This window comes from Chiloscyllium punctatum, chromosome 39 (assembly GCF_047496795.1).
Source record: "Chiloscyllium punctatum isolate Juve2018m chromosome 39, sChiPun1.3, whole genome shotgun sequence".
Lineage (NCBI taxonomy): Eukaryota > Metazoa > Chordata > Chondrichthyes > Orectolobiformes > Hemiscylliidae > Chiloscyllium > Chiloscyllium punctatum.
In genome coordinates, this window is record NC_092777.1 from 42239459 (window position 1) to 42251827 (window position 12369).

Here is a 12369-nt window from a genome sequence, read left to right on the forward strand (position 1 = left end):
TGGAAGACATAAGTAATGTCCCAGCAATTAAGGAGAGTCAGGGGCAGAGTTGAGTAGGTATTACCAAAGAGAAAATGCTAGAAAAGCTAAAAGGTCTAAAAATTGATAAATCTCCTGGCCCGGATGGGCTACATCCTGGGGTTCTGAGGGAGGTGGCTGAGGAAATAGCGGAGGCATTGGTTGTGATCTTTCAAAAGTCACTGAAGTCAAGGAAAGTTCCAGATGATTGGAAAATCAGTGTTGTAATCCCTTGTCAAAAAAAGAATCAAGACAAAACATGGAAAATCATAGGCCTATTAACCTAACCTCAGCTGTTGGCAAAATTCTAGAATCCATCGTTAAGGATGAGATTTCTAAATTCTTGAAAGTGCAGGCACGGATTAGAACAAGTTGGCAGGGTTTAGCAAGGGGAGACCTGACAAACCTGTTAGAATTCTTTTAAGAGGTAACAAGTGGGTTAGATTAGGGAAACCCAATAGATGTTTTTTATCTAGACTTCCAAAAGGCCTTTGATAAGGTGCTTCACAGGAGGCTGCTGTGTAAGGTGAGGGCCCATGGTGTTGGAGGTGAGCATGGATTGAGGATTGGCTGTCTGACAGAAGGCAAAGAGTTGGGATAAAAGGTTCTTTCTCGGAATGGCAGCCAGTGACGAGTGGTTTCCCGAAGGGTTCAGTGTTGGGGCCGCAGCTGTTCACTTTATATATTAATGACCTGGATGAAGGGACTGGGGGTATTCTGGTGAAGTTTGCCGATGATACAAAGTTAGGTGGACAGGCAGGTAGTACTGAGGAGGTGGGGAGGCTGCAGAAAGATTTACACAGTTTAGGAGTGTGGTCCAGGAAATGACTGATGAAATTCAATGTGAGCAAATGGAGGTCTTGCACTTTGGAAAAAAGAATATAGGCATGGACTATTTTCTAAATAGTGAGAAAATTCATAAAGCTGAAGTACAAAGGAATCTCGGAGTGCTTGTCCAGGATTCTCTAAAAGTTAACTTGCAGGTTGAATCTGCGATTAAGAAAGCGAACGTAATATTGTTATTTATCTCAAGAGGGTTGGAATTTAAAAGCAGCAATGTGCTTTTGCGACTTTATAAAGCTCTACTTAGGCCCCATTTAGAATATGGCGTCCAATTTTGGGCCCCACATCTTAGGAAGGACATACTGATACTGGAGCATGTCCAGCGGAGATTCACACAGATAATCCCTGGAATGGTAGGCCTAACATATGATGAATGGCTGAGGATCCTGGGATTGTATTCATTAGAGTCTAGAAAATTGAGAGTATATCTAATAGAAACTTATAAGGTAATGCTTGGCTTAGAAAGCATTGGAAAGGTGGACGCTGGGAAGTTGTTTCTGTCAGGGGGGGAGCCTAGGATCCATGGGCACAGCCTTAGAATTGGAGAGGATCAATTTAGAATGGGAATGAGGAGACATTTCTTCAGCCAGAGAGCGGTAGGCCAGTGGAATTCATTGCCACGAAGTGCGGTGGAGGCCGGGACGTTAAATGTCTTCAAGACAGAGATTGATAAATACTTAATCTTGCTAGCAATTAACGGCTATGGGGAGAGTGCAGGTAAATGGCAAGAACAGGAAGGCAGATTATTACCTAAATGGAATCAATTTAGGTAAAGGGGCAGGACAAAGAGATCTGGGTGTTCTTGCACACCAAGGTAAAAACAATGACTGCAGATGCTGAAAACCAAATACTGGATTAGTGGTGCTGGAAGAGCACAGCAGTTCAGGCAGCATCCAATGAGCAGCGAAATCAACGTTTCGGGCAAAAGCCCTTCATGATGAAGGGCTTTTGCCCGAAACATTGATTTCGCTGCTCGTTGGATGCTGCCTGAACTGCTGTGCTCTTCCAGCACCACTAATCCAGTTCTTGCACACCAGTCAATGAAGGTAAGCATGCAGGTACAGCAGGTAGTGAAGAAGGCTAATAGCATGCTGGCCTTCATAACAAGAGGGATTGAGTATAGAAGCAAAGAGGTTCTTCTGCAGCTGTACAGGGCCCTGGTGAGACCACACCTGGAATACTGTATGCAGTTCTGGTCTCTAAATTTGAGGAAAGACATTCTGGCTATTGAGGGAGTGCAATGTAGGTTCACGAGGTCAATTCCTGGAATGGCGGAACTACCTTACGCTGAAAGACTGCAGCGACTGGGCTTGTATACCCTTGAGTTTAGAAGACTGAGAGGGGATCTGATTGAGACATATGCGATTATTAAAGGATTGGACACTCTGGAGGCAGGAAACATGTTTCTGCTGATGGGTGAGAGGACACAGCTTAAAAATACAGGGTAGACCATTTAGGACAGAGATGAGGAGAAACTTCTACACCCAGAGAGTGGTGGCTGTGTGGAATGCTCTGCCCCAGAGGGCAGTGGAGGCCCAGTCTCTGTATTCATTTAAGAAAGAGTTAGATAGAGCTCTCAAGGATAGTGGAATCAAGGGTTATGGAGATAAGGCAGGAACAGGATACTGATTAAGGATGATCAGCCATGATCATGTTGAATGGTGGTGCAGGCTCGAAGGGCAGAATGGCCTACTCCTGCACCTATTGTCTACTGAAATGCTCATCAGCCATGATTAATGGCAGAGTGGACTCGAAGGGCTGAATAGCCTTACTTCCACTCTTATGTCTTATGGTCTAACATTACACACATCCGTAGAATTCAAAATATTGTGAAAAACATCAATGTCTATCTGGCACTGCATGTTCATTTGATACTTTTGTACTGTTGTCTTCATTGCAATAGTTATTAGTTGTTGTCCTCCTTTAGATTTAATGTTCACAGTCCAGTGTAAGGTGTAGATTGAATCATCCAAATTTCTCTCTAGTAACCCAGAATTGAGTCATTCAAATCACTGCCTGACATCTTTATAACAATTGCCTTTAAAGACATATTTATCGCCTTCCTTGCTAAACCCTTTCATAGACATATAGAGTCAGAGTCATACAGCATGGAAGCAGACACTTCAGTGCAACCAGTCCATGCCGAACATGATCTCGAACTAAATTAGTCTCACCAACCTGCTCCTGGCCCATATCCCTCCAAACCATCCCAATCATGTACTTATCCAAATGTCTTTTAAACATTGTAATTGTACCCATATCCGACACTTCCTCAGGAAGTTCATTGCACATGCAAACCACCCTCTGGGCAAATAACTTGCTCCTCATGTCTTTAAAACTCTCTCCTCTCACCTTAAAAATATGCTCCCTAGTCTTGAAACCATCCATCCTAGGGAAAAGACAACTACCATTAACTCAATGTGTAACCCTCATTATTTTATAAACTTCTATATGCAAATGATTTCGCTCCTTGAAGTTAAAACATTTTTTTTTCCACCCTGGGTATACTTTCTTTTGTCTTATGTGATAACCTCTGCAACATTTCCAACTTGTCCTTTTAGCTTGATTTTTCTGTTGGCGGTTCTGTGGTTATTTCTTGTTTTTCTCGACACAATTGCATGTGTAAGGTGTAGACTGATTTTATGATAGTGGGCAGGTGTGGGTTGCTTATCAGCAATGTGCATAAGTCTCGGCTGTTTCCCCACATTCACCTGTTGACAAACTCAACTGTTCTTCGTCTATGTGCTGTAGCTGTTATTTACAAGCTCAGAGCTTCTGCACATGTTTATGAGTTCTTCAAGAGTCAGATTCACTTCCCTTAACGGTTGCACTGTCATGACAGGTTCTCTTATGCCTAAAATGAATCTAACTTTACACAGCTCATCTTTTATTTGCACAAATTCACAGGTTTCTGCACTTGCGTTTATAATGTTAAGCACTGATCAATGAACTCTTTTTCACTTTACTCCTGAATATTGAGTTCTGCCATTCACTTCTGCCATGTGCTCTTCTGCTCTTCAGAGAGATTTAGGATGGATTGTATTTTGAAACAGTCTCTTCTTGACAGTGATAAAACTATAGCAACTTGTACTTTGCCTGGTTTGTTCAACAAATTGTATAATACTGCCATTGCTGATGGAAGAATTTCCAGTTCTGTCTCATATCCTAGTCATCTGGGGAGGGGTTGGTTAGAGAAAAGTCTCTTGAGAAGTTTTTTCAGTGTAATATTTGATTTTCTTTAACTTTTTCAGTGGCAGCTCATAGCTCTGCAGCTGTACTTTTTAATTTCAATTCTGGACACTCATCTCAATGCCACTTCTGACACCACGTTTCAAGTGTACCACACAACAGTATGTTCAACACGAGGACTTTATTGAAGTGAAGCTAAGATGCATGCCTACGGTGTGTGTGCCTTATAGTAGGAGTCACATGACTACAGCAAACTAGGAAGGACATTCGTACATGATTGCAGTTCAATCCAAAGACAATCCTGCTGTCCACTGAGAGGTCAATATATTACTGCTATCTCTATGATACAGCCACAGCTATATGTTACAGGTATAAGTTACTATGTACAAATTACAATCTTACTGTATTGTGTCAATTATTAAATAGCTTATTATATATTTCACTGAGCATCATTGTTCATTAGATATCTTAGAATGGTGAAAGCCAACAAAGTATATTGCATATGATACAGAATAATGCTGGATTTCTAACTAAAATGGTTACATCGTTGGTTAGACTCTCATTTTTTAATGTCCCAGATTTTCTTATTATCGATTCTTGGCATGCATCATTCAGTTCAACTTAGCATTTTGTCAGTAGTGGAAGGGAACTCTGAGCTCCAGGCGTACTATTGCTGTCATTTCTGCTCTGTATCAATCTAGAAATATCAGCTTGTGACATTGTGAAGCAGCCAAATCTGCTTTTCATAGATCCATGTGAAATAATCGGATATGGAATAGTATTATCTCTACTAATTCAACAGCATGTTGACAAAACATAGCCTTCAGCAACTGCCAGGAAGCTATGGACTCCAGCTGAAAAAACCATCTGATTAACTGGCATTCCACCACCCATATTACAACATTCACTTCAGAAAATTCCATCTTGATTGTCATGTATTAAATTACTGCTCTAAATTTATTAAGAAGTCACTTTCCTTTCTAATGCTGGCTGTGTCTTAAGCACTTAAGGCCCCAAGCTCTCAAATTCCCTGCTTAAACCTCTAGGCATCTAATTTTCTCCTGAAAGACACTCCTTCAAACTCAATTCTTGGCAAAGTTTCTAGTCATCTGCTGGCTACATCCTCTCATGTAGTTTGGGCTAGAATTGTATTAAATACAGTACCTGCCATGAAACGCCTTGGAAGGTTTCACTGCAACCAAGATGCTACATAAATGGAAGTTGTTGCAGTTTATCTTTTATAAAACTCTTTTATTTTATTCTGTGACACGCTTACTGGAGTTTTCTGGGGATCAAGTCTATATTGAGTCTAGAATAGAATACTAAATACAAAAGCACTACATACACTAAAACAGAAGCTACAATCACAAAAACGTTATCCAGTCAGACACTACTGAAATCAATCTCAAAACCTTCAGAGCTTATACTAATGAAATGGCATCCAGGTTTATCCTCAGTGAAATATTATCGAAAAAAACTACTGAGAATGCAATTTCTTGCTCTATCCTTGAACAATCCCAAGAAAAGTAGTATGCACTTGTTTCAGAGGGCTGATTAACTATAATGTATATCTTCAGACACAGACTACACTGTCCTGTCACACACTTGGATGAGGAAGTTAAGAATTTATGAAGAAAGAAAGATTTATACTTTTAAACCTATTATCAAAGTATAAGAGAGTAAAACCATGTCAAAGCTTAACAATATATAGCTCTCTGAAAAATGTAAATATTAATAAGTTATTATTTGAAATAAGTGGAACAGATAATGTGTAGTACAATATTACTTAACTATGGGTTTAATGGTGCAACAATTTCAGAGCAAAATAACCCAACCATCTTCATTACTGGGTGCTGAGTGCATTTCTATGCATAAATTGCACCACTTCCTCTTAAAATTTTAGAGACACATCAAAAGGATATTTGGATTACTGCTGAAGGAATGCCAAGGAGGACTATAACACTGGTTCAACTTAAAGGTCATGAGGTCAGTTCAGTTTCTGTGTGGAAACTGCTTGTACATAAAACATCTTATCCAAAAGGAAAAGATAATGTATACAGGAAGGCTTCATGGAAATAGGGGGCATACAAAAGAGGGGTAATATAAATAGTACATACAGTCAAGATAAGTATTGGACCTAAAGTAGGAGTTCGTCATTACATGAGTTCAGATGTGCTCACTACAGTATATCCATGGTTTGACTCAATTTCAGCTTTGCCTAGCTGAAGAGCTGCACCAATTCAAATTTGATCAAATTCGCACAAGGAATTTGATTTTGTAGGTTAATGGGGAATAAGGTCCTTTGCTTCAGAGCGTGTACTGGGAGATTCACAGCTTGAGTGGAGCTCCTCAAGCTGGCTGTGAAAGCTAAAAATTACTAGTCTCCTTATCAGAGGGTCACGTATTCAAATCTTAATCTACATGTGAATCATTTGAAAAGTATAATCATCAGACTCAAATATCATAATGCAAATTGAATAATTTAAGTTATTTTTAAAGTGTCAGATTTCTTCTTCAGTATTGCCCACTTCTCAGTTTGTATCATCAAAATGGTACATTTGATTAGGTGTCCTTCTTTGCATCTGATGTGGAGGAGCTGGTGATGGACTGGGGTGGACAAAGTTAAAGTCACACAACACCAGGTTATAGTCCAATAGGTTTATTTGGAAGCACTAGCTTTCTAAGTGTCATAGAGTCATAGAGATGTACAGCATGGAAACAGACCCTTCGGTCCAAAACATCCGTGCCGACCAGATATCCCAACCCAATCTAGTCCCAACTGCCAGCACCTGGCCCATATCCCTCCAAAGCCTTCCTATTCATATAGCCAGCCAAATGCCTCTTAAATGTTGCAATTGTACCAGCCTCCACCACTTCCTCTGGCAGCTCATTCCATACACGCCCCACCCTCTGCGTGAAAAAGTTGCCCCTGAGGTCTCTTTTATATCTTTCCCCTCTCACCCTAAACCTATGCCCTCTAGTTCTGGACTCCACGACCCCAGGGAAAAGACTTTGTCTATTTATCCTATCCATGCCCCTCATAATTTTGTTAACCTCTATAAGGTCAACCCTCATCTCCAACGCTCCAGGGAAAACAGCCCCAGCCTGTTCAGCCTCTCCCTGTAGCTCAGATCCTCCAACCCTGGCAACATCCTTGTCAATCTTTTCTGAACCCTTTCAAGTTTCACAACATCTTTCCGATAGGAAGGAGACCAGAATTGCACACAATATTCCAACAGTGGCCTAACCAATATCCTGTATATCCTGTACAGCCGCAACATGACCTCCCAGCTCCTGTACTCAATACTCTGACCAATAAAGGAAAGCATACCAAACGCCTTCTTCACTATCCTATCTACCTGCGACTCCACTTTCAAGGAGCTATGAACCTGCACTCCAAGATCTCTTTGTTCAGCAACACTCCCTAGGATCTTACCATTAAGTGTATAAGTCCTGCTAAGATTTGCTTTCCCAAAATGCAGTACCTCGCATTTATCTGAATTGAACTCCATCTGCCACTTCTCAGCCCATTGGCCCATCTGGTCCAGATCCTGTTGTAATTTGAGGTAACCCTCTTCGCTGTCCACTACACCTCCAATTTTGGTGTCATCTGCAAACTTACTAACTATACCTCTTATGCTCACATCCAAATCATTTATGTAAATGACAAAAAGTAAAGGGCCCAGCACCGATCCTTGTGGCACTCCACTGGTCACAGGCTTCCAGTCTGAAAAACAACCCTCCACCACCACCCTCTGTCTTCTACCTTTGAGCCAGTTCTGTATCCAAATGGCTAGTTCTCCCTGTAGTGCATGAGATCTAACCTTGCTAATCAGTCTCCCATGGGGAACCTTGTCGAACTCCTTACTGAAGTCCATAGAGATCACATCTACTGCTCTGCCCTCATCAATCCTCTTTGTTACTTCATCAAAAAACTCAATCAAGTTTGTGAGACATGATTTCCCACGCACAAAGCCATGTTGACTATCCCAAATCAGTCCTTGCCTTTCCAAATACATGTACATCCTGTCCCTCAGGATTCCCTCCAACAACTTGCCCACCACCGAGGTCAGGCTCACTGGTCTATAGTTCCCTGGCTTGTCCTTACCACCCTTCTTAAACAGTGGCACCACGTTTGCCAACCTCCAGTCTTCCGGCACCTCACCTGTGACTATCGATGAACCAAATATCTCAGCAATTCTAACAAAGTTCATCTCTCACACTGAATTCTCCAAAATAATCAGCAATTTAAAAATAAATTAAAATGTGTATTATGCCAAGTACGTGTTATACTGGATAGTAGTAACAGGATAGGTCAGAGTCAGCATGGATTTATGAAGGGGAAATCATGCTTGACTAATCTTCTGGAATGTTTTGAGCATGTAACTCTGAAGATGCACGAGGGAGATCCAGTAGATGTAGTGTACCTGGACTTTCAGAAAGCTTTTGATAACGTGCTGCTCCTTCATCAGGTGGTTGTGCAGTATCAGATCGTGAGACACAGAATTTATAGCAAAAGCTTTCAGTATGCTGCAACTGAAATGATAAATTGAAAAAGACCTGGATTGTTTGTTAAGTCTCTCACCTTTTAAAATGACCCACGTTGGTTTCAGTTTTTTCATATTTAAATCGCAGAACTCTTTTTCAAGTTACATTCTCAAGTGAACTTTAACAATAGGTGACATGTCAGCTCAGATAATGCATTGAAGGTGTGAGGTTAAAGTCTGTCTGTCTGTGTCCCAATGTTCAGACTGATTCTATTTTAAAAAAAGGGATTTACAGAAACTTACATGGATTCATGCGGTTTTTGAGCAAGAGAGAGAGAGAGCGAGAGAGGAATGCAATGGGGTCACCTGTCGTGTGATATGAACCAGGTCCAGTTGAGGCCATCCCCATGGGTACCAAATTTGGCTATCACCCTCTGCTCAGCCACTTTGCATTGTTGCCTGTCCCAAAGTCCACCTTGGAAGATGGTCACCTGAAGGTTCAAGGTCAAATGTCCCAGACCGCTGAAGTGTTCTCCGATTGGGAGGGAACACTCCTGGCTGGTGATTTTTTTCAATGTCCATTCATCTGTTGCAGCTCTTGTCTGTCTTCTGAAGAGGTAATTCCAATTTCTCGCTGTGTTACGCTAGAACTGGCAGTTGATGAGTTGAGCGTCGTACCTCATTCTTATGAGGGCATCCTTGAGAGCTTCCAAGTACCCGTCACATTCCTCCTCATCTGAACAGGTCCTTGTATGCGGAGGGCTTGTCCATAGGGGATGGCTGTTTTAACATGTTTCGGGTGGAAGCTGGAGAAGTGTAGCATTGTGACATTATCTGTGTGTTTGCAGTAGAGTGAGGTGCTAAGGTGCCCATTCTTGATGGAGATGTATGTGCCCAAAATGAGACAGACACTAAAGAGTCGTCCATGGTGAGTTTGATGGTGGAATGAAATTCGCTAGTATCACTGTGTAGTTGTTTCATTGAATCCTCGCCATGGGTCCAGAGGAGGAAAATGTCATCAATATATCTGGTGTATAGTGTTGGTTGGAGGTACTGCATAGAAAAGAAGTCTTGTTTGAACCTGTGCATGAAAATGTTGGCCTATTAGTGTGCAAATTTGGTCCCCATGGCTGTTCCATGTGTCTGGCTGAAGAACTGGTTGTCAAACGTGAAAATATTGTGGTCGAGGATAAACAGGATGAGTTGTAGGACAGTGTACCGAGTTTAGCAGTTGTTGGTTTGCATCTGGTATTGTGTAATGTAGTATCGACTTCACATACTACATTCTCCTCTTTTCAAACTTATAAATTCCATGGTGTCTTTTTAAAATTTTGTTTAGTCATTTCTTAAGCATGATTGATACTTTTTCTAGATCTTCATGTGAAGAAACCAAACATGAACAGAGCTATCACTATGAGGCAGAACCAATGTTTTAGACCATAAGGTACAGGAGCAGGAAGAGGCCATCCAACCCATGCTCCACCATTCAATCACGGATGATACATTTCTCAAACCCATTTGTACAGTAATAGAAATTTCACCTGTGATGCTGTGTAATTGAAGGTCACATCAAACATGTACGATTTCTCTCGAGACCGGTTGGCTCGGAGAATGTCATCAGGGTCCTCCATTGGATCCATTAGCACCACCATCTGTAAAGGAGCCATAATATATAGTATTAGAAGTGAACTCAGGATGCTTTTGTCAAAGAATATCAGAAATTTCAACCAACAGTGTTAAATACACTTTCAAACGTATGCTACAGGGTGAATCTCTGCTGTAGTAATTAGAAGAACTTTACAGAATATTGAGATAATGCAACGTTAAACCTTCAGTACAAGAACCACTGTTGTGAGAGGAATGTTGCCTTTACCTGGGTGGCCCAGTGGCTCACAGTGCTAGGGTCGCAGGCTCGATTCCACCCTTGGGTGACTCTGTGTGGAGTTTGCATTTCTCCCCATTTTTGCGTGGGTTTCTGCCAGGTGTTCTGGTTTCCTTCCAAAGATGTGCAAGTTAGGTGGATTGGCCTTGGTTAACTTGGAGTTAGGTAGAAAAGGTGGGATGCACTATGAAGGGTTGGTACAGACTCAATGGGCCAAATGGGCTTTATCTGCACATTAGGGATTCAAAGAACCCTTGAATATAAAGGTTTTACAACTGATCAATAAAGAATCGTTTGTCTGTTTGGAGGTGGCGGAATTGATGACGGATGATACGATGTATATGGAGGTTGGTGGGGTCATAGGTGAGGACCAGTGGGGTTCTGTCCTCCAAACAGACCCCACCACCAAAGATATAACACCCCCTCCCACTCCGCCAAGGACATGCAGGTCCTTGGACTCCTCCATCGCCAGACCATGGCAACACGACGCCTGGAGGAAGAGCGCCTCATCTTCTGCCTAGGAACCCTCCAACCACAAGGGATGAATACAGATTTCTCCAGCTTTATCATTTCCCCTCCCCTCACCTTTTCTCAGTTCTAACCCTCAGATTCAGCACCACCTTCTTGACATGCAATCTTCTTCCCGACCTCTCTGCCCCCACCCCCTCTCCGGCCTATCACCCTCACCTTAACCTCCTTCCACCTATCGCATTTCCAATGCCCCTCCCCCAAGTCCCTCCTCCCTACCTTTTATCTTAGCCTGCTTGGCACACCCTCCTCATTCCTGAAGAAGGGCTTATGCCTGAAACGTTGATTCTCCTGTTCCTTTGATGCTGCCTGATCTGCTGCGCTTTTCCAGCCATATCTGCCATAAACGCTGTTGGATGCGAATCTTATCAGATCAAGTGGATCGGTTGGAGAGACAGATAGAAGCGATGAGGGAATTGCAGCAGCAACAGTACGTCATGGATGGCAGTTATAGGAAGGGGGGAAAGTCTCAGATACAGTCATATACATGGGTTAACTCCAGGAAGGGTGAGAGAGGTCGGCACCTAGGGCAGGAGTCTTTTGTGGATATACCCATTTCAAACAGTGGCACAGTAGTTAGCACTGCTGCCTCACAGTGCCAGAGACACGGGTTCAGTTCCAGCCTCAGGCGACTGACTGTGTGGAGTTTGCACATTCCCCCCGTGTCTGCGTGGGTTTCCTCCAGGTGCTCTGGTTTCCTCCTACAGTCCAAAAATGTGCAGGTTAGGTGAATTGGCCACGCTAAATTGCCCGTAGTGTTAGGTGAAGGGGTAAATGTAGGGGAATGGGTCTCGGTGGGTTGCGCTTCGGCAGGTCGGTGTGGACGTTTTGGGCCGAAGGGCCTGTTTCCACACTGTAAGTAATCTAAATCTAAATCTAAAACAGGTATGCTGTTTTGGAAAATGTAGGGGGTGATGGATTCTCAGGGGAATGTAGCATGAACAGCCAAGTTTCTGGTATTGAGACTGGCTCAAATGCAACGAGGGGCACGTTGGCTTCCAAGAGATCAATTGTGTTAGAGGATTCTGTAGTCAGAGGTACAGACAGATGTTTCTGTGGCCAGCAGAGAAAAAGCAGAATGGTGTGTTGTTTCCCTGGTGCTAGGATCAAGGATGTCTCAGAGATGGTGCAGAATGTTCTCACGGGGGAGAGGGGCCAGCAAGAGATCATTGTCCACATTGGAACCAACGACATTGGAAGGGAAAAGGTTGAGATTCTGAAGGGAGATTACAAAGAGTTAGGCAGAAATTTAAAAAGGAGGTTCTCAAGGGTAGTAATATCTGGATTACTTCCAGTGCTATGAGCGAGTGAGGGCAGGAATAGGAGGATAGAGCAAATGAATGCATGGCTGAGGAGCTGGTGTATGGGAGAAGGATTCACATTTTTGGATCATTGGAATCTCTTTTGGGGTAGAAGTGACCT

General features: G+C 42.5%; 1 protein-coding gene across 3 annotated transcripts in view; it reads right to left on the reverse strand.

Annotated features, from left to right (window-relative positions):
* Positions 1-12369, reverse strand: part of kif19 (kinesin family member 19) — a 232949-nt gene that overhangs the window by 111213 nt on the left and 109367 nt on the right. For all 3 annotated transcript variants that reach the window (XM_072558545.1, XM_072558543.1, XM_072558542.1), the window contains exon 3: positions 10079-10189. In XM_072558545.1, coding sequence (XP_072414646.1) covers positions 10079-10189 — 111 coding nt within the window. The remainder of the gene's footprint in view (positions 1-10078; positions 10190-12369) is intronic.